Source organism: Nerophis lumbriciformis, linkage group LG15 (genome assembly GCF_033978685.3).
Source record: "Nerophis lumbriciformis linkage group LG15, RoL_Nlum_v2.1, whole genome shotgun sequence".
Lineage (NCBI taxonomy): Eukaryota > Metazoa > Chordata > Actinopteri > Syngnathiformes > Syngnathidae > Nerophis > Nerophis lumbriciformis.
This window is the reverse complement of record NC_084562.2, coordinates 13012501-13035596: the sequence shown is the minus strand read 5'-3', so window position 1 is coordinate 13035596 and position 23096 is coordinate 13012501. Positions and strand designations below refer to the sequence as shown.

General features: G+C 40.5%; 1 protein-coding gene across 1 annotated transcript in view; it reads left to right on the top strand.

The window, feature by feature from the left end:
* The first annotated feature begins 434 nt into the window (after positions 1-434).
* The window catches only part of luzp2 (leucine zipper protein 2), a 433448-nt gene continuing 410786 nt past the window's right edge, over positions 435-23096 (top strand). The window contains exon 1 of the mRNA XM_061974821.2: positions 435-772. Coding sequence (XP_061830805.2) covers positions 711-772 — 62 coding nt within the window. The 5' untranslated portion in view covers positions 435-710. The remainder of the gene's footprint in view (positions 773-23096) is intronic.

Here is a 23096-nt window from a genome sequence, read left to right as displayed (position 1 = left end):
GAAATTGGGAGAGGCACTGAAACTCGGGAGTCTCCCGGAAAATTCGGGAGGGTTGGCAAGTATGGTCAAATACTTTTGGGAATATGTGTTAAGGACTGCATTGCCTATCAATATGTTTTACTCTCCATTAGCAAACTGTACAGCCTAACTGATTGCACTCTCTTTCTAACTCTCAGCACCGATGCTGCCAATCCCCCAATGGCCAATGTGGTCACGTTATTATGCAGGCTGCATCTGCACCCTCCACACATTGCAGGTACTAAAGAGACGGGGAACGGGGGAGCCTTAGTGCTGGAGGAGCGACCGGCAGCCACACAATGGCATCGACAACCTCTCGCCAATAACAAAGCCGGTGCGGCGCTGACATCACATCTTCCCTCAGATCTGGCTTTTCTGGATCCCGAGCCCCACCCGCTCCTTTTTTTTTTTTTTTTGCATTAGCAAGCCGGTCCGTGTCGGTGTGTGTGTTATTTAAAGCTGGAGATCCTCCCTCTTGCAAAGCCACTGTGTTGCATCCGTCCGCCTCTCCGCATGTGTCTTTATGTGTGTGTGTGTGTGTGTGTGTGAGAGACAGAGAGAGAGGGAGAGAGAGAGTGCACTAAAATCCCCAAGCATCCACTGAGAGACCAAGAGAGTGAGGAGAGAGACGCAAGGGGGGGAAAGGCTAAAAGCTTACGAGACGGGAGACGGAACGAGAGTGTGATTCAACTATGAAATTCATCCGAGCTTTTTTCCTGCTGCTTCTCTGTCCGGCGTTGGGTCTCAACAGCAGGTAGGCGCTGGGTGATGTTTGCAGAAAATTTACCATAGACCGACACAAATAAAAGCTGGGATGTACAGTACAGTGTTGGGTGTATAATGTGGAAAAAAAAAAAAAAGAAAAAAAAAAGCTCTGCCCTGTCAAGATGCAGAAGCCTAAAATTGTCCTGGCAGGGGACTCACCGCACTCAGCATGTTGCTCCGGAGAACTACAAGACTTAAAGGAGGGGAAGGAAGGGATAATCTGTTTAACTGGGTTATTTTTCGCAGTTCTGGGTGGCTAAGACACAGTTGTCCCATTGTGTGTCCAATTCCCTGAATTACGCGACGCCTGCTGAATGGTGTGTGTGTGTGTGAGGGGTAGTGGGGGACACTGCTTTTGGGGACTTTAGCTGCATGCATGCTGCTTCAGAGAACAAGTTCAATAGGAATAGACGGGATAAGGTGACTGGTTCCTGCAGGATTGCAAAGCCAAGAACGTGGTGCTGTGTGTGTGTTTTTGTGTGTGTGTGTGTGTGTGTGTGTGTGTGTGTGTGTGTGTGTGTGAGTGTGTGTGTGTGTGTGTGTGATGTAAGCGTTCCTCACGAAGGAGAGTGATGGGAAATGAGACCGACTAAGAAATGAATACATGTGTGATGATACATTAATGGATACAATCCTCCTTCCCTGTGAGCGTTGTCTTTAATGAGAGTCGTGAGGTGGGACTCTAGTCTTTGATGATGCCAAGGATACGTCTCATGCAATTTGTTTTTCCTGAGAGCCTAAGCCAGGGGTGTCGAACGTCCGGCCCAGATTGTGCCAAGTATAAAAAATTAGCTAGAATTTTTGATTGGAAGAAACTGCTCTTCCAAACGTGTCCACTGGATGTCGCAATAGCAATTCTTTGTATCCCCCCCCCCCTGACTTTTGAGGGGGGCGGAGCTATGTGCCCGGTTAAGATAGAGCAGTGTTTTTCAACACACTAGTGAGATACAGTCTGGTGTGCCGTGGGAGATTATGTAATTGCACCTATCCATCCATCCATTGTCTACTGCTTGTCCCTTTCGGGGTTGCGGAGGGGGTGCTGGAGCCCATCTCAGCTGCATTCGGGCGGAAGGCGGTGTACACCCTGGACAAATCACCACCTCATCGCAGGGCCAACACAGATAGACCGACAACATTCACACTCACATTCACACACTAGGGCCCATTTAGTGTTGCCAATCAGCCTATCCCCAGGTGCATGTTTTTGGAGGTGGGATTCCTCCCGGAATACCTGCAGGGAGAACATGCAAACTCCACACATAATTTACCTATTTGGGTTAAAAATATTTTATGCAAACCGGTAATTTTAATCTGCAAATTGAGTGTAAATGCTGTCTAGAGCTCGGCAGAGTCACCGTGCAATACTCTTCCATGTCAGTAGGTGGCAACAGGTAGCTAATTGCTTCGTAAAAAACGTCGTATCTAATGCTTAAACCAAAAAATAAACAAAAGGCAAGTGCCCCTAAAAAAGGCATTGAAGCTTAGGGACGGCTATGGAAAACGGAACTAAAACTGGACTGGCTACAAAGTAAACAAAAACAGAATGTTGGACAACAGCAAAGACTTACAGCGTGTGGAGCAGATGGCGTCCACAAAGTACATCCGTACATGAAACCAAAAAATAAACAAAAGGCAAGTGCCCCTAAAAAAGGCATTGAAGCTTAGGGACGGCTATGGAAAACGGAACTAAAACTGGACTGGCTACAAAGTAAACAAAAACAGAATGTTGGACAACAGCAAAGACTTACAGCGTGTGGAGCAGATGGCGTCCACTAAGTACACCCGTACATGACATGACAATCAACAATTTCCACACAAAGAAGGATAGCGTCCGCACAACTTAAATAGTCTTGGTTGCTAAAACAAAGCAGGTGCGGGGAATAGTGTAAAACTGCTACAGGACAATACCAACAAAACAGGAAAAGCCACCACAATAGGATCGCAAGACACTACACACAGGAAAACACTATACAACTCCAAATAAGTCACAGCGTGATGTGACAGGTTGTGACACTTACTTTGAGACAAGAGCTATAGTGATGCATGGTTGGTTATGGTTTGAATTAATATCCAACAATTTCAACAATGACTTTTTACTGTCAATATCACCTACTCAGTGGCCTAGTGGTTGGAGTGTCCGCCCTGAGATAGGTAGGTTGTGAGTTCAAACCCCGGCCGAGTCATACCAAAGACTATAAAAATGGGACCCATTACCTCCCTGCTTGGCACTCAGCATCAATGGTTGGATATGGGGGTTAAATCACCAAAAATGATTCCCGGGCGTGGCCACTGCTGCTGCTCACTGCTCCCCTCATCTCCCAGGGGAGGATCAAGGGGATGGGTCAAATGCAGAGGATACATTTCACCACACCTAGTGTGTGTGTGACAATCATTGGTACTTTAACTTTAACTTTATCTTAACTACCGAGTTTATTATTAACGTTTTCTGCTGGTGGTGTGCCTCCGCATTTTTTCAATGAACAAAAATGTGCCTTGGCTCCAAAAAGGTTGAAAAACACTGAGAAAGAGGACTGGGGACACATTATCTGGGCGCACATAAATATGCTGAAATAACATCTAACCCCCTTCTAACTTCATGTGCGATTCATGAAATGAATCCAAATTCATAAGTTTTGTTGTAGATGATGCTACATGTGTGCAGAATAAACCACATGATAGGAAAATGAGTTAATGACATTAATAACATCCTGTAATTTGATTTTGATATTACTATTTATTACATCTTCTGATAGATTAAAGGGGAACATTATCACCAGACCTATGTAAGCGTCAATATATACCTTGATGTTGCAGAAAAAAGACCATATATTTTTTGAACCGATTTCCGAACTCTAAATGGGTGAATTTTGGCGAATTAAACGCCTTTCTATTATTCGCTCGCGGAGCGATGACGTCACAACAATCCTCCATTTTCTCAAACACATTACAAACACCGAGTCAAATCAGCTCTGTTATTTTCCGTTTTTTCGACTGTTTTCCATACCTTGGAGACATCATGCCTCGTCGGTGTGTTGTCGGAGGGTGTAACAACACGAACAGGGACGGATTCAAGTTGCACCAGTGGCCTAAAGATGCGAAAGTGGCAAGAAATTGGACGTTTGTTCCGCACACTTTACCGACGAAAGCTATGCTACGACAGAGATGGCAAGAATGTGTGGATATCCTGCGACACTCAAAGCAGATGCATTTCCAACTGGACTGGCCAAATCAGCTTTCAGGAAAAGAGAGCGGATGAGGGTATGTCTACAGAATATATTAATTGATGAAAACTGGGCTGTCTGCACTCTCAAAGTGCATGTTGTTGCCAAATGTATTTCATATGCTGTAAACCTAGTTCATAGTTGTTAGTTTCCTTTAGTGCCAAACAAACACATACCAATCGTTGGTTAGAAGTCGATCGCCGAATTCGTCCTCGCTTTCTCCCGTGTCGCTGGCTGTCGTGTCGTTTTCGTCGATTTCGCTTGCATACGGTTCAAACCGATATGGCTCAATAGCTTCAGTTTCTTCTTCAATTTCGTATCTGTTGAATCGCTTAAGCCGCTGAAATCCGAGTCTGAATCCGAGCTAATGTCGCTATACCTTGCTGTTCTATGCACCATGTTTGTTTGTATTGGCATCACTATTTGACGTCACAGGAAAATGGACGGGTGTATATAACGATGGTTAAAATCAGGCACTTTGAAGCTTTGTTTAGGGATATTGCGTGATGGGTAAAATTTTGAAAAAAACTTCGAAAAATAAAATAAACCACTGGGAACTGAGTTTTAATGGTTTTAACCCTTCTGAAATTGTGATAATGTTCCCATATAACATTTTACACCAATGAAAGCATTTCAAAACTCTGCCAAACTCACACCTATTTGACTGATGAACATTATCGCATCATTTATTCTGAAATTCTAAACCACGACAAATGAAGATAGACTTGTCATGATCCGTGGCCGGGATCATGTTTTTGTTATTTTCTGTTAGATTTGGACTCCCTTAGTTCCTGTTGTTGTGCACCCTTGAGTTGGCTACATATTATTTTCACCTGCCTCTGATTGGTGTTCGGGACGTGCACTCATCAGAGGCATCATTTAAGCCTGCCTTTGCTGGTCAGTCAGCCTGGCTTCTTTGTTTGCTTATGCTACAGCTACGTGAGTATTCCTTGTCTTTTTGCCTATGCTAAGTGTTAGTGTTTGCTTCGAGTGCGATCGGCACATTTTTCCTCTGGCTTGTTTTCAGTTTTTGGTACTTGTTTGAGTTCTACAAATAAATCATGTTCCTACATGCACGTCCTGTCCGGAGTGGTCCATTTGCATCCCGGGGGAACGAACCGCGCAGCAAGCTGCGACCCCCCCGCTCGTAACAAGACTACTATGAACAGCAACATGTAAGTGTAAAAAAAGCCCCAAAACATTATGATTTGTTTGTTTTCTTTTGGGGTTTGTTCTGTTTTTAAACAAAGAAAACAAGTCCGGCCCACTTGGGAATATAATTTCCTCTATGTAACCCCCTGAGCTAAAATGAGTTTGACACCCCTGGTCTAAACACTCAATCTTTTTTTACCCCGTCTTCATATTTTCATGGGAAATCAAGTCAAGTTGGATGACATACACCTTTTGTTAGGAGGCAAATAATGTTTTATTATTTTCCCCTGTTGCACAGCTAAGTTATTACCCTGTTTCACACATCAATAGCACGGGTGAACTAATGATGTATGAAACGCTAACACCAGGCTCTATTGATGTACAGCCCCTAGCTATATTGCAAACAGTATATTATCTCCTGACATGAACACTGTATGCATTTGTTTTAGGGGCCACAACCACTAAGGGGGCCACATGATCAGAAATGCTCTGACCCGGTACATGCCAATTTCGACATATTTTCAACAACTAGTAACAATCTAGGGCAGGGTTTGGCAACTTAACATGTTGAAAGAGCCATATTGGACCAAAAAATAAATCTGCCTGGAGCCGCAAAAAGTTAAAAGCCTTATGTACGTGTTATAATGAAGGATACACATTAAGTAAGTGTCCTAGAGGGTGTTGCGTTTGGACCAGTTGTTTCTCCCAGGGAATTCAAGTCGCTGGCCACTCCCAAGCTCTTTTATGACACTTATGGCTGAGTAGAAGAACCACCAGAGACAGAATAGGTATGTTGTAATTTTATCCCCAAAGCTTTGGCAATAATGAGACCAGTCCAGCATAGAACATTCAATCGCGCAGCTAAAATGGTCTGATCTAAAATATGGAAACCTTCTCTTCTATAAAGTCTCTCTCCCTCCCACCCTCGTTGTCTTGTTTTTCCAGCCCAAACACATGCCCATTGTCCTCCTCATCTGGACACAAGAACAGATAAGAAGAAGGAGTATCTCTCCTTCTTACATTCCATAGTCAAGGTTAGCACACAGTATTTGCAGACAACCAAAAGACCACAATTGGAAGAAAAACACTAGCTGTTTTGTAATATGATTATGAAAATAAAGAAGTAACACTTAAATACGGATGTATGTAAATATCTGCCTCCGACAAGGGTTAGATGACTCCTGGAAATTACTGGCTTAAAACTGCCAAAGGTATACATGTCTGTGCCCAAGTTAAAGGAAAGGACAGGCTGTCTTCTTCTAATGGATTTATTACAATCTTTGCAAGTTAAGTGACGAACAACATGGCACACAATCAGAAACGCAGCCAATATTACATACATGTAATATGTCATGAGACATGCAAATATAAATTTAATATACAGACGACATAAGTGAACAAAATTAAATGAGCTCAAATATGCCTACAAACGAGGCATAATGATGCAATATGTGCACACGGCTAGTCTAAATAGCACGTTAGCATGGATTATTAGCACTCCACGCAAGTCAATAACATCGACAAAGCTCACCTTTGTGCATTCATTCACGCACAGCATAAAATGTTTGGTGGACAAAATGCGAAGGATTGGCATTAAACCACGTCTTTCTGTGGCAGCAACAGAGAAAGTTTTACATGTAAAACAACTACGGTGAGTTCAAGGACCGCCAAAATTAGTGGGACAAAAACGGCGCTGACCAAATACTGTCATCAGTGAAGCATAAACGCAAACATAATAAACAGTGGGCTTTCTAACAATTAGAGAGGTTTGTGTTATGTTTGTCCTCCTACAAAGACATTATTAAAATAAAAAATATATTTCGCCTCCCCATCTTTTTCCATTTTTGAAAAAGGTCCAGTGGGCCACTAGGGCGGTGCTAAAGAGCCACGGGTTGATGACCCCCGATCTACGGCATAGGTATGTTCAATTTGATTTGGCTGGGATAGTATGGGAAAGTGGAACTTTACGGTATTGTGGAAGTAATTTGTCAGGTAAGCCCAAATTGCAGGTTACCTTTTAAGGGTAGATACCTTGGAAAATAGTTAAATCTAAACAATGACATAATCAGCGTCTAACATCATCAGTTCGATTACGATTGAAGGTCAACGATTCATTATCAATCAATTACTGAAGCATCTTTCATTATCATATTGTCTGTTATCATTATATTTTATACCATTGTATTGTATATTTTACATTTTGTGACATTTAAATATGAATGATGTGCAGTGTTCCGAGTTATATAACGCTGTTACTTTTACTTGTAACAAGTAATCTGATTAAATATGTTTTACGTACGTTACAACGCCGATGCATTTGATGTAACGTGGCTTGTTGCTTTTGATCACACAACACTACACAGAAAACAACACACATTTTAGTATGAACACACACACCCACACCCACGTACACACACATTCTTGTATTTGTTACCTTGTTGAGACCTCCGAAAAGTGCCTACCTCTTTGGGACCACCCTTTCTGGATATATGAAGATTTGTATTTACAACACAATAATATATAAATACAATGCAAATATATAGTTTTTTTTGTTTGTTTTTTTTGTAATTGTTTTTTAATCTTCATTATTAACTTCAAGCTTGTCGCTATGTATATATTTATTTATTAAAAAAAAAAAAATTTGGCCAAAGGGGGCGCATTTCAATTTCTTACACACACACACACACACTTGTTATTACATATGTTGGCCAGTGGGGGAAGCATTTCAAATTCGTACACACACTTGTTATTTCATATGTTGACCAGAGGGGGAGCACTTTTAAAACCGACACACAGTCAATTTGAAAAATCACTCCTTTTTGGGACCACCCTAATTTTGATAGATTTCACCACCAGGGGTGCAAATGAGATCTCTATTTTTTGTTTTTCGTAATGTGCTTAAGGCCGTTGACAAACGAGTCACGGACCACAGATTGCCCCTGTGCCGCACTTTGGGCAACCCAGCTGTAGAAGCTAACTGTTAATGGCCACTATAGTCTTAGTACCGTAGTGTATTTGTTCATCCTATGGTCACATATGGGACGTGGGTTGTCTTACGTCAGCACCGGAAGTCGGAAAATCAGCTGTTCACCTGGCGGGTTTTTTGGAGGATAGATAGGTAAGTCCTTCTTTGGCTGCCGTCTTGTTTTATCATATATTGCTGCCTTTGCACCTGTGAATGTTTATTTTTGTATGCACATTAAATCAACAAAAAATCCTGACTTTGGAGCAATGTTCACGGACTCTAGTATTTGGCTCTCTATTAGATGCAACGGTTTTCCGTATTGGGACCATGATTTCGGTCCTAACTTGTTCACCGGTCGTCATATGGACGGTACTTTTCCTTGTTGATGTCTCAAGAAAGGTCGAAATAGAAGCACACACACACACACACACACACACACACATATACTACTACTACTGGGAGTGAATAATGAACAACAAATCAATTATTAAAGTGAAAAGCTTGCAATCTTACAATACTCGGTTTGTGGACAAGAGACTACAGCCGTCGAAGCACATGCAATCTCCTTATTAATTAGCGCTCACATGATCCAGTGAAAACATTCGACAGAGCTGCCGTCACTGCCGACAAACTTCCGCTGCTAAGCTAACAAACACAGTTGAGCTCAAATGCTGTAGTGAACGCGCTCCCCCTGACGTCATTTGGCAACCTTTTAAAGGCTCTCACACAAACACACACACTCTGCTCTCATGAAACATCTCTCGACTGCATATGCCAGATATTTGCACTTTCCCTTGTATTAAATACATTAATTTAAGAGTAATTATGTTAGTAATTCAATGACTTTTTGGCATAACTACTTTTTAAAAGTATTTTTTTGAGCATATATACCAGGGGTCGGCAACCCGCGGCTCTAGAGCCGCATGCGGCTCTTTAGCGTCGCCCTAGTGGCTCTCTGGAGCTTTTTCAAAAAATGTATGAAAAATGGAAAAAGATGAAGGGAAAAAAATCTATTTTTGTTTTAATATGGTTTCTGTAGGAGGACAAACGTGACACAAACCTCCCTAATTGTTACAAAGCACACTGTTTATATTAACCATGCTTCACTGATTCGAGTATTTGGCGAGCGCCGTTTTGTCCTACTAATTTTGGTGGTCCTTGAACTCACTGTAGTTTGTTTACATGTATAACTTTCTCCGACTTTCTAGGACGTGTTTTATGCCACTTCTTTTTCTGTCTCATTTTGTCCACCAAACTTTTAAGGTTGTGCATGAAAGGTGAGTTTTGTTGATGTTTTTGACTTGTGTGGAGTGCTAATCAGGCATATTTGGTCAATGCATGACTGCAAGCTAATCGATGCTAACAGGCTATTTAGGCTAGCCATATGTACATATTGCATCATTATGCCTCATTTGTAGCTATATTTGAGGTCATTTAGTTCCCTTTAAGTCCTCTTAATTCCATGACACAGTATCTGTATGTAATATGGCTTTTAATTTTTTGCGGCTCCAGACACATTTGTTTTTGTATTTTTGGTCCAATATGGCTCTTTGAACATTTTGGGTTGCCGACCCCTGGTATATACGGATGTTTTACGGTTTAGATCTGCATTTTAGAATAATCTGTATTACTTTATTTGACAGACATTAAAAATCGATACTTGGATGTCTGTCCATCGGTTCAGAGTCGTTCGCGTCCCAATCATGATGCATCAAAGAATCAATAATTTTGATCTCCTTTCAGATGCCTGCTGAATGACTGATTATTTTTGATAGTTTAATAATATTGTGTTAATTACACTGTTATTTTGGTGCAGTGTGTGCAACAACATATTGTCCTAGTACTAGCATTTTTAATTTTTTAGGACTTTTGCAGACCAACTACTGCGTCCAAAAAAAACGCTTGAAAGACGGCACTGTTGTCGTTGCAAATACCCTAATCAGGCAAACGTCACCATTGAACCGGGAACTACTGTGAAGTTGATCTATAACCACTTTATTTCCTTTGTGTGCCATTATCGACTCACTCCTGCACTAGGTGACATGCCTTTAAGGCTCCTTCTACACTAAGGTTTTCCAGGGTAAATCCCAACTAACCTTATCCTTGTCCACACACACACAATGGTCGTTTGATGCCAGCAACACGTGACAAAGAAGTTGGGAAAGGTGGCAATAAATACTGATAAAGTTGAGGAATGCTCATCAAACACTTATTTGGAACATCCAACAGGTGAACAGGCAAATTGGGAACAGGTGCGTGCCATGATTGGGTATAAAAGTAGATTCCATGAAATGCTCAGTCATTCACAAACAAGGATGGGGCGAGGGTCACCACTTTGTCAACAAATGCGTGAGCAAATCGTTGAACAGTTTAAGAAAAAAAATGTTCAACCAGATATTGCAAGGAATTTAGGGATTTCACCATCTACAGTCCGTAATATCATCAAAGGGTTCAGAGAATCTGGAGAAATCACTGCACGTAAGCAGCTAAGCCCGTGACCTTTGATCCCTCAGGCTGTACCGCATCAACAAGCGACATCAGTGTGTAAAGGATATCACCACATGGGCTCAGGAACACTTCAGAAACCCACTGTCAGTAACTACAGTTGGTCGCTACATCTGTAAGTGCAAGTTAAAACTCTCCTATGCAAGGCGAAAACCGTTTATCAACAACACCCAGAAACGCCGTCGGCTTCGCTGGGCCTGAGCTCATCTAAGATGGACTGATACAAAGTGCAAAAGTGTTCTGTGGTCTGACGAGTCCACATTTCAAATTGTTTTTTGAAACTGTGGATGTTGTGTCCTCTGGACCAAAGAGGAAAAGAACCATCCGGATTGTTATAGGCGCAAAGTTGAAAAGCCAGCATCTGTGATGGTATGGGGGTGTATTAGTGCCCAAGACATGGGTAACTTACACATCTGTGAAGGCGCCATTAATGCTGAAAGTTACATACAGGTTTTGGAGCAACAGATGTTTCCATTCAAGCAACGTTACCATGGACGCCCATGCTTATTTCAGCAAGACAATGCCAAGCCACGTGTTACATCAACGTGGCTTCATAGTAAAAGAGTGCGGGTACTAGACTAGCCCGCCTATAGTCCAGACCTGTCTCCCATTGAAAATGTGTGGCGCATTATGAAGCCTAAAATACCACAACGGAGACCCCGGGACTGTTGAGCAACTTAAGCTGTACATCAAGCAAGAATTCCACCTGAGAAGCTTAGAAAATGTGTCTCCTCAGTTCCCAAACGTTTACTGAGTGTTCTTAAAAGGAAAGACCATGTAACACAGTGGTGAACATGCCCTTTCCCAACTAGTTTGGCACGTGTTGCAGCCATGAAATTCCAAGTTAATTATTATTTGCAAAAAAAAAAAAATAAAGTTTATGAGTTTGAATATCAAATATCTTGTCTTTGTAGTGCATTCAATTGAATCTGGTTTGAAAATGATTTACAAATCATTGTATTCCGTTTATATTTACATCCAACACAATTTCCCAACTCATATGGAAACGGGGTTTGTACTTTGGACCTAGACGTTGAGTCCGCGACATACATGGCGGACAATAACTGATACAGTCTGCTTTGCCAGTCCAAAAGCATTCGCCGTTTTCCGTAGTCCTCACTCGACGGCCAGGTAATACAAAGCACACGCTACCTTTTTTTTATCACATCCACGGAAGCCCGCATTCTCGTTGTCTCTCCTTCGACATATGAACGAAGTTTTTCGGTACGTAGAATCACAACTGATCCGGACATTCGAAAGTTATCTCGCCGTCTGAGATGTGTTGTATCCCAAATAGCTGCAATCGCTTTCTCGTCTGTACATGTAGAGGAAGTCTGGAAGACTCGCCTCCATCTTTCCAGTGGTTAGCTCCGGTTGTTATGAAGCTGGCTGTGGCGCGTTCTTTCTGAACTCAGTTTGTAAACGATCAATGAGTCCATACAAAGCTAAGAGCCGGATATTCAAGAAATACATGGCGTACTTACCCGTTAATAATAATAATAATAATAACTGGGATTTATATAGCGCTTTTCTAAGTACCCAAAGTCGCTTTACATGTAGAACCCATCAATCAAGCTACTTTCATAGCCACAGCTGCCCTGGGGTAGACTGACGTAGTGGTAGAGGTTGTAGAGGTTGCCCTCTAGTGGGTTCTTCAGACCACCACACACTGCCAGGAGAACCAGGAATATCCCGGGTATAACACTGTTTTATTTTCATATAATAGTGCAAAGTCTTTTGCTTTCCAGCAAACTGTCTTTGTCTCCTGCGTCCGCTTAGCAGCACCTCCAACTCCAACTACTCGTCTCATCACGGCTGCTGCTAATAAAGGCGACAGGTGATTAGATGACAAGGTCCACCTGGGCCATCTACGCACCTGTCGCTGTCTTCGAGGCCGGTCCTGGTACACGCCGTTCCGCGGCAGGCCCGCAGGCCACGCCCCACTCCACACCCGTGTAAAAAAATATCCAAGGAGGGGAACCTTAAACGATGGTTTAGTGTGGCCGAAACGGGGCTTAGGGTAAATAACTATTTGTTTAATGGGTTATCTGGCTTAGTGTGGACATAGCTTAAGTCTATTCCTGCCATCAAATATGCATAGTTCACTCTTTGTTGCGAGCACTAATTAGAAAACGTCCAGCTGTCATCCAGCTGTTTTTAGATTTCCATGAAACGGGTCCTTGTTGTTATGATGCGGCAATTACAATACGCACGGCTAATTATTCCAGTTTACTTAGATTATTTTTCTTTTTTAATTGTTCTGTTTTTCAAACACTTTCAAAGGCAATTCTGTTGTTTTCGGATTTTTTACTTTAAATTCCTTTGTTGTCGCTCATATTCCGTCATAATGGTTGTAATGCTGAACATTAGAGAATGCGAGGCCTGCAGGCAGAAAATGAATTGTGACCTGTGCTGTCGAGTCTCGGTAACGCTCTGTCTCACTTTGTTTGATTCACCATCAGCACATCAGTGGTCCGTGAGAGAATCCATTTTTTAAGTTAAGTGCAAAATCCTATGTGTGACCTCGCACAATTGCCTTAAGGAGCTAGGATTACTGCAAAAAAAAAGGAGCATTTTTTTTATGTGTTGGAGGAATATTTTGTGAAGGCTGATTTGAAACTATGGGATACAATGCAAGCCCAAACTTCGCCTAACATTTTATAAAACCCAAAACCAGTGAAGTTGGCATGTTGTGTAAAACGTAAATAAAAACTGAATACAATGATTTGCAAATCCTTTTCAACCTTAATGTTCAGACTGGAAAACGTTATTTTTTTGCAAATATTAGCTCATTTGGAATTCGATGCCTGCAACGTGTTTCGAAAAAGCTGGCACAAGTGGCAAAAAAGACTGAGAACGTTGAGGAATGCTCATCAAACACTTATTTTGAAAAATCCCACAGGTGAACAGGCTAATTGGGAACAGGTGGATGCCCTGATTGGGTATAAAATCAGCTTCCATGAAATGCTCAGTCATTAACAAACAAGGGTGGGGCGAGGGTCACCACTTTGTCAACAAATGCCTGGGCAAATTGTTTAAGATTAACATTTCTCAACCAGCTATTGCAAGGAATTTAGGGATTTCCCGGTCAACGGTCCGTAATATCATCAAAAGGTTCATAGAATCTGGAGAAATCACTGCACGTACGCGATGATATTACAGACCTTCGATCCCTCAGGCGGTACTGCGTCAAAAAGCAACATCAGTGTGTAAAGGATATCACCACATGGGCTCAGGAACACTTCAGAAAACCATTGTCAGTAACTACAGTTCGTCGATACATCTGTAAGTGCAAGTTAAATCTCTACTATGCAAAGTATCAACAACACCCAGAAACGCCGCCAACTTTGCTGGGCCCAAGCTCATCTAAGATGGACTGATGCAAAGTGTAAAAGTGTTCTGTGGTCTGAAGAGTCCACATTTCAAATTGTTTTTTGGAAACTGTGGATGTCCTGTCCTCTGAAACAAAGAGGAAATGAACCATCCGGATTGTTATAGGCGCAAAGTTGAAAAGCCAGCATCTGTGATGGTATGGGGGTGTATTAGTGCCCAAGGCATGGGTAACTTACACATCTGTGAAGGCACCATTAATGCGGAAAGGTACATACAGGTTTTGGCGCAACATATGTTGTCATCCAAGCAACGTTGTCATGGACGCCCCTGCTTATTTCAGCGAGACAATGCCACAGCGTGGCTTCATAATAAAAGGAGCATTTTTTTATGTGTAGGAGGGATATTTTGTGAAGGCTTGCACTACACTGACAGCCCTGAAATGTGAAATGACTTCCACAGGGCCGTTATTATAGTCACAACACCGTGGATGTTCATTAATTATTTGCCGGCTTTGGTCTGTGTCCGACCAGGGACGCTCGCCCCCAGCTCCGATGAGAGCGCGATCAAAAGGATTTGATTTTAATGAATTAAGTGGGCAGGTCCGGCAGCGGAATGATTGTGCAGGGTTGTGTGTCGTTGCAGAAATCAATGGGTACTTAGGCAGAACACAAGGCTGCATTGACACCGGCCCCATGAGATATAACTGTCCACCCTCAGGTCAGGGTTGTGAGGCTACCACAGTAAGAATCCACTTCTGTATTGGGCTTTTTTTATGTTTTTATCTGCACAGATCAAACACACCCTACTTTTTACACGTTCAAATATTCTCTTTCAGCGCTTCTCTTGATACGTATTTGACACATTTTCTTGACACCGTCTTTGATAACTCTTGCATCGGGAGGCTTTTCTTAGAAGCAGCTCTACCTGGTGCAATCTCCACCTCATCCGTTAGTTTTGATTGCTTTAGATATCGCGTAGCGAGAGCGAGATTGTTCCTGGGATTGCAGACTGAGTGGAGACCATTACCGAATCGGGTGTGACACCTTGTAGTACGGTATATGTGAGCTATCAAGCTATCAATAAATTGTGGTGATTATTATGAATATACTTTTTAATCACTTATATTTATAGTAAATTGCTGCCAGACAGAATTTGTTGGGCCAATCCTAATAGAAAGCTCTAAACTGCTACTTTTTTTCCTACCTGCGGCTTATAAGAAGGGGCGGCTAATTTATTGTTTGTGCTATGACGTCATCTTTTGGAAGAGTTCGGTCACTGCAGGTGCTACTGTCTGCTTCCACTAGTGTTTTTTTTTTTTTCTCCACAGTCTTATAGCCGTCGATAGCGTATCTACTGATATGGATTCTTGTCAGGTTCAAACACTGATGACATTTATTAAACAGGCGAGAAGAAAGGAATCATGCAGAGAAAGGGGCGGCTAATTTATTGTTTGTGCTATGACGCCATCTTTTGGAAGAGTTCGGTCACTGCAGGTGCTACTGTCTGCTTCCACTAGTGTTTTTTTTTTTCTCCACAGTCTTCTAGCCGTCGATAGCGTATCTACTGATATGGATTCTTGTCAGGTTCAAACACTAATGACATTTATTAAACAGGCGAGAAGAAAGGAATCATGCAGAGAAAGAGTTCAATTTTGCTCAATTGAGGAGAGACGTTATTTGGGCTGTACTCTAGTTCCAGATCCAAATTACGCTCTAAAGTCCAGCCCACGTGCTTCCTCTATTTATTTGGGATGTTCCTGGTTACATCCCTAAAGCTGCTGTTAAAGGAGGTGGGGTAATCAGCAGCCCCAGACAAAATATATGATTATACAAAAATGCAAATGTGCTGACTGTCGTGATATCGCCCTGGCTCTGCTTTGTCTGCGTCACGGCGGTGTTCGGCCTTGGCAGTCAGCAAGCCGTTCCTGGACAGAGACACTGATATGAGAAGACTTCCAATCTTTGGATTTTGCACAGATAGAGAAGTACTACTTCAACACAATTGATAATAACTATAGCAGCGGCCCTTAAGCATAAAAGTTGTGTGATAATTTATAGATAATTATTCAAACAATTCTTCGTTCATCACTCCAAGCAACGTTTGTAGGTTTTACAGTATAACTAAAAAAATTCATACTTACTAGTGTTGTCCTGATACCAATATATGTATGTATTTCGATACTTTCCTAAATAATGGGCACCACAAAAAAATTGCATTATTGGCTTTATTTTAACAAAAAAATCTTACGGTACATTAAACATATGTTTATTATTGCAAGTTTGTCCTTGAATAAAATAGTGAACATACAAGACAACTTGTCTTTTATTAGAAAGTAAGCAAAAAAAGAACATATTGTGTCATTTATCATTGTATTATTTTGTCAACATTACAAAGGACAAGTGGTAGAAAATGGATTATTAATCTACTTGTTCATTTACTGTTAATATCTGCTTACTTTCTCTTTTAACATGTTCTATCTGCACATCTGTTAAAATGTAATAATCACTTATGCTTCTGTTGTTTGGATACTTTACATTAGTTTTGGATGATACCACACATTTAGGTATCAATCCGATACCAAGTCGTTACAGGATCATGCATTGGTCATATTCAAAGTCCTCATGGGTCCAGTAACGTATTTCCTGAGTTTATAAACATAATATAATTTTTTTTTAAATGACTGGTACTTTTTAGAGGTGGTATAGTACCGAATATGATTCATTAGTATCGTGGTACTATATCACTATAAACCGTTCAACCCTAATACTTATTAAACCGTCCCATGTATGATGTCTGTAGAGGTGCTCTGCCTAACATTTTAAATTTACATGATTGCATTTAATTTTTATTGAAGACATTTTTATTTTTTCTTGCATACGAACTTTGTCACAGTTTGAAGCTTAGTATTGTCACTATTGAAAAAAATATATACACAAGATACCCGCCATTAAAAGCATACTTGCCAACCCTCCCGAATTTTCCGGGAGACTCCCGAAATTCAGCGCCTCTCCCGAAAACCTCCCGGGACAAATATTCTCCCGAAAATCTCCCGATTTTCAGCCGGAGCTGGAAGCCACGCCCCCTCCAGCTCCATGCGGACCTGAGTGAGGACAGTCTTTTTTCATGACGGGAGGACAACAGGGTGACAAGAACTAAATCATCCAGACTAGAGATAAATTGTATTATTATGTTTATCTTACCTAAAAATAAATTTATTTATTAATTTACAAAAAAAACAACTAAATACATGTTTACTATATTTTGCTAAAAACATCAAAATGAATTGTATTTTTATTTGTATTTTTTCCTGACTCCTTATTACATCTAGCCATAGAATTATACATTAAAATAAACATATTTGAAATAATTGATTTTAAATTATCATAATAATTCATTTAAAATGACCATATTTAATTATTAAAATAATTGCTTGTTTATCAACAACTTTAGCATTTTATTCATTACATTTTGAAACTCTCAGAAGCCAAATTATGTTATATTCCTTAATATTTATTTATGCAAGTTTGAAGTATCAATTATCTAAACACAGTTTTGTTTGCATATTTTCAAGATATATATATATATATATATATATATATATATATATATATATATATATATATATATATATATGTATGAAATACTTGACTTGGTGAATTCTAGCTGTCAATATACTCCTCCCCACTTAACCACGCCCCCAACCACGCCCCGCCCCGCCCCCGACCACGCCCCCACCCCCCTCCTCCCGAAATCGGAGGTCTCAAGGTTGGCAAGTATGTTAAAAGTGTGAACATTTGGCTTTGAACATGCTACTTCTGGGTAAAGCACAGCACATCTCACCCTGGGGCCCACAATGATTTATGACCCACTTATGATGAAGACGATGCAAGCGGATGTATTTCTTTAATGGCAGGTGTCAGCTTTGCAAACAATAACACAAATCATCCAATGGTGCATTCCAGAGCGCATTATTAAGGAAATGCGGAGGAACGTGATGATAAGTGCAACAATAAACAATGTAAAACTTTAAAGTTGCACTCAATACGACCACAAATGAAATACTGTGTAGACTCAATCTGGGTTTTTTTGCCCTTAAAAATGCAATAAAATCCTTGTATACTCATAAGGTTAATTTAAAATGAATTGTAGGCACTGTAATCTGTGCATTGAGCATATAAAAGGTGAATAAATACAGAACATCATTTAAAAATGTACAGTGCGCCTTATGTAAGGAATAAGTTTGGTTGAGTTTACCGACCTCAAAGCTATTTTATTTGGTACATGGTGTAATGGTAAGTGTGACCAGTAGATGGCAGTCAAACATAAAAGATAAGTGTAGCCTGCACTATGATGGGTCTCAAGTTAACAACACCAAGATTTATATGATCCATTGAAAAAAATAGAACATTACACACGGCGCTCAAAAATCTATCAAAAAGTTTTAGTACGACATTGGTAAGCTATGAAGCCGCACCTCCTGATGGATTGTCGGCGCATTAAACATACGAGTATTATTATGGTGTGTGTATAAGGTAAGACATATTATCTGACGTTTTGTTCCGCAATATTGTGCAAAAGCAACTTTTCTTATCTTCTGGTACCTGCTGATCTGTATTTGGGATCTGCATAAATCCTGAAAAATTGCGGGCGTCCGCCTTTGTAGTCCGTGCCGACACCGTAGTCGATAAGCTTCTTCTGTTTCTCTATCTTCTTGTTATGTGACATTCATCCGCCGCTGTTGCCATTTTTCTAATTTAACCTCTAAAAGCCTTAATGGCCACATGCGTGGACAGCACCTTTTAGCTCTTGTTTCCAAAATTGGGTACACTACTGAATCGGGGTTTTATGCCGACATATGGACACTTATATTGCCATCTGGTGGTGTCAGAAGAGTAAAACATACAATGGAATTCGGAAAAAAAAGTGTAAAAATAAAAATTAGCATGTCACTACACATGAAGTACACGTTTGTGTACTTATGGACTTAGTACATCATATAAAAATATGATTTGTAGTTTTTAATCTAATTAGGGTCCAATAAGCCCAAATAGCAAATAGAAAAATCATGTAAACAAACAGCTTGGGCCTTAAGAGGATAAAGTAGTGTACAGTTCTTACTTATATCTGTCAGTAAACTCGCCATGAAAGTAGGGATGTCCGATAATGGCTTTTTGCCAATATCCGATATTCCGATATTGTCCAACTCTTTAATTACCGATACCGATATCAACCGATATATGCAGTCGTGGAATTAACACATTATTATGCCTAATTTGGACAACAAGGTATGGTGAAGATAAGGTACTTTTAAAATAAAATAAAATAAAATAAGATAAATAAATTAAAAACATGTTCTTAAATAAAAAATAAAGTACAACAATATAAAAACAGTTACATAGAAACTAGTAATTAATGAAAATTAGTAAAATTAACTGTTAATGCATATGTTCCTTGACCGCACTTAAATGTAGAGTATATGTAGAATATATTTATATTATTTATATATTATATATATATAATATATTATATATATATATTACATTATTTATTATTATTACTGTCTATTGTGAGCGAATTGTGGTGCTGAATTTCCCCCAGGGATCAATAAAGTACTTTCTATTCTATTCTATTCTATTCTATTCTATTAAAGGTTAGTACTATTAGTGGACCAGCAGCACGCACAATCATGTGTGCTTACGGACTGTATCCCTTGCAGACTGTATTGATATATATTGATATATAATGTAGGAACCAGAATATTAATAACAGAAAAGAAACAACCCTTTTGTGTGAATGAGTGTGAATGAGTGTAAATGGGGGAGGTACATTTTTTGGGTTGGTGCACTAATTGTTAGTGTATCTTGTGTTTTTTATGTTGATTTAATAAAAACAAAAAATAAATAAATAAAAAAACCATACCGATATTACATTTTAACGCATTTATCGGCCGATAATATCGGCAGGCCGATATTATCGGACATCTCTACATGAAAGCGCTAAAACATACCGGTGTAGTGAGTTTACATTATTCACCCGAGGAACTTTAGTTATTAGAGTTCCGGTCGGACGGTTTTTCACGGGATGTGGTTGTTTCCGGATGAGGAGATACTGCTCCGTTATTGATTTAAGTAAAGTCTAAATGTCATTAAAACAGTTAGCGGGAGGGAAGTCCGTGGCTTCTCTACTTAGGCTGCTGCCCCCGCGACCAGACCTCGGATAAGCGGAAGAAGATGGATGGCTGGAGATGGGCATCGTTATAAAAAAAAAATTGTCCCTTTGAAAAAAACTGACTCCAGATTGAGTTTGGAGCAGGTGAAAAAAGGCCTAAGCAGTGATCAAGGGGAGATGACAATATAAATCTATACCATGATGGACTGCAAAGAGTTAGAAGGGATAATGACTCAGAGGAGGTAAAGTGCCTACTGTAGTATCTGTGAGCATTGTTGTGCATTCAGGTGAAGAACTGCTCTGAACAAACACGCTTTATCTCAGCTCGGAGTGCAGAGCCCGCTGATATTTTCTTCGTTTAAGCGAGGCTCGGCTGTGCCGCCGTTTGTCTAAATTGTAATTTAGTGAGAAGCGCCATCATTATGCAAATGAACTCGTCTTTATTTATAGTAAAAAAAAAAAAAAAAACACTGGAAGCTTTGCATGCCTGAGCACTCACTCAGTAGACCCAGATGCTGTTTGCAGAAGAGCTGGTAAGAAATGGTGAAATATGTCTTGGGCGTGATGAAAACAAAGGGCTGTTTAGCTGCAGTGCAAAAGGGATGCTTCACGTGCCACAGGAGATGTCGCAATCCCGATCATGTGATGAGATCAGGATTCTAATATTTGCTTTTTTTTTTTCTTTTTTTTTTTTTTCTTAGATAATGAGATGCCGAGCCCGGCCGATATTTACCACAGCTGTGTCCCAGTGTTTACATGCTTAAGAGTGTGCTCAAGTGAAATATGAGCCAAAATGGATGCACAGTCGAGGAGACACGATTACATTTCCATATTCTTTGTTACACACCTGCGGGAGTTGCATGAATCCCAGGAGGATGCATGTCTTGCCGGAACACCGGCTCCAGTCTGAGAGCAAGCTGCAAGGACCTCAGTGGCCTAGTGGTTAGAGTGTCCGCCCTGAGATCGGTAGGTTGTGAGTTCAAACCCCGGCCGAGTTATACCAAAGACTATAAAAATGGGACCCTGCTTGCCACTCAGCATCAAAGGTTGGAATTGGGGGTTAAATCACCAAAAAATGATTCCCGGGCGCGGCCACCGCTGCAGCCCACTGCTCCCCTCACCTCCCAGGGGGTGATCAAGGGTGATGGGTCAAATGCAGAGAATAATTTCGCCACATCTAGTGTGTGTGTGACAATCATTGGTACTTTAACTTTTAACTTTATCGATCCACTAGGGGTATCCCAAAAGAAAATCTGTTTTTGATCATCTATTTTAAAGAGGAATGTAGTTAATCATAGAATTAAAAAGTAATCATTTTCAATCCAATCCAATCCACTTTATTTATATAGCACATTTAAACAACAACAATGTTTCCAAAGTGCTGCACAACAATATTAAAAAACTAGACATGTCCGATAATCGCTTTTTTGCCGATATCCGATAGTCCAATATTGTCCAACTCTTAATTACCGATTCCGATATCAACCGATATCGATATATACAGTCGTGGAATTAACACATTATTATGCCTAATTTTGTTGTGATGCCCCGCTGGATGCATTAGTGCAGTGTTTTTCAACCTTTTTTGAGCCAAGGCACACTTTTTGCATTGAAAAAATCCGGAAGAAATCATTAAAAAAACGAAACTCAGTTGACAGTAAAAAGTCGTAATTATTGGATATGACCTTAAACCATAACCAAGCATGCATCACTATAGCTCTTGTCTCAAAGTAGGTGTACTGTCACGACCTGTCACATCACGCCGTTATTTTTTTGAGTTTTTTAGTGTTTTCCTGTGTGTAGTGTTTTAGTTCTTGTTTTGCGCTCCTGTTTTGGTGGCGTTTTCTCTTTTTTTGGTAATTTCCTGTAGCAGTTTCATGTCTTCCTTTGAGCGATATTTCCCGCATCTACTTTGTTTTAGCAATCAAGAACATTTCAGTTGTTTTTATCTTTCTTTGTGGGGACATTGTTGATTGTCATGTCATGTTCGGATGTACTTTGTGGACGCCATCTTTGCTCCACAGTAAGTCTTTGCTGTCGTCCAGTATTCTGTTTTTGATTACTTTGTAGCCAGTTCAGTTTTAGTTTTGTTCTGCATAGCCTTCCCTAAGCTTCAATGCCTTTTCTTAGGGGCACTCACCTTTTCTTTATTTTTGGTTTAACCATTTGATACCTTTTTACCTGCACACTGCCTCCAGCTGTTTCCGAAGTCTACAAAGCAATTAGCTACCGGCTGCCACCTACTGATATGGAAGAGTATTACACGGTTACTCTGCCTAGCTCTAGACAGCACCGACACTCAACAACAACACATAATTTGCAGACTGTAATTACTGGTTTGCAAAAAATATTTTTAACCCAAACAGGTGAAATTAGATCATCTCCCACGGCACGCCAGACTGTATCTCACGGCACACTAGTGTGCCGCGGCACAGTGGTTGAAAAACACTGCATTAAACAATGTAACAAGGTTTTCCAAAATAAATCAACTCAAGTTATGGAAAAAAATGCCAACATGGCACTGCCATATTTATTATTGAAGTCACAAAGTGCATTCTTTTTTTTAACATGCCTCAAAACAGCAGCTTGGAATTTGGGACATGCTCTCCCTGAGAGAGCATGAGGAGGTTGAGGTGGGCGGGGTTGAGGGGTGTGTGTGTGTGTGTTTTTAGGGGGTAGCGGGGGGAGTATATTGTAGCGTCCCGGAAGAGTTAGTGCTGCAAGGGGTTCTGGGTATTTGTTCTGTTGTGTTTATGTTGTGTTACGTTGCTATTGTTCTCCCGAAATGTGTTTGTCATTCTTGTTTGGTGTGGGTTCACAGTGTGGCGCATATTTGTAACAGTGTTAAAGTTGTTTATATGGCCACCCTCAGTGTGATCTGTATGGCTGTTGACCAAGTATCCATTGCATTCACTTGTGTGAAGAGCCGTAGATAATATGTGATTGTGCCGGCACGCAAAGGCAGTGCC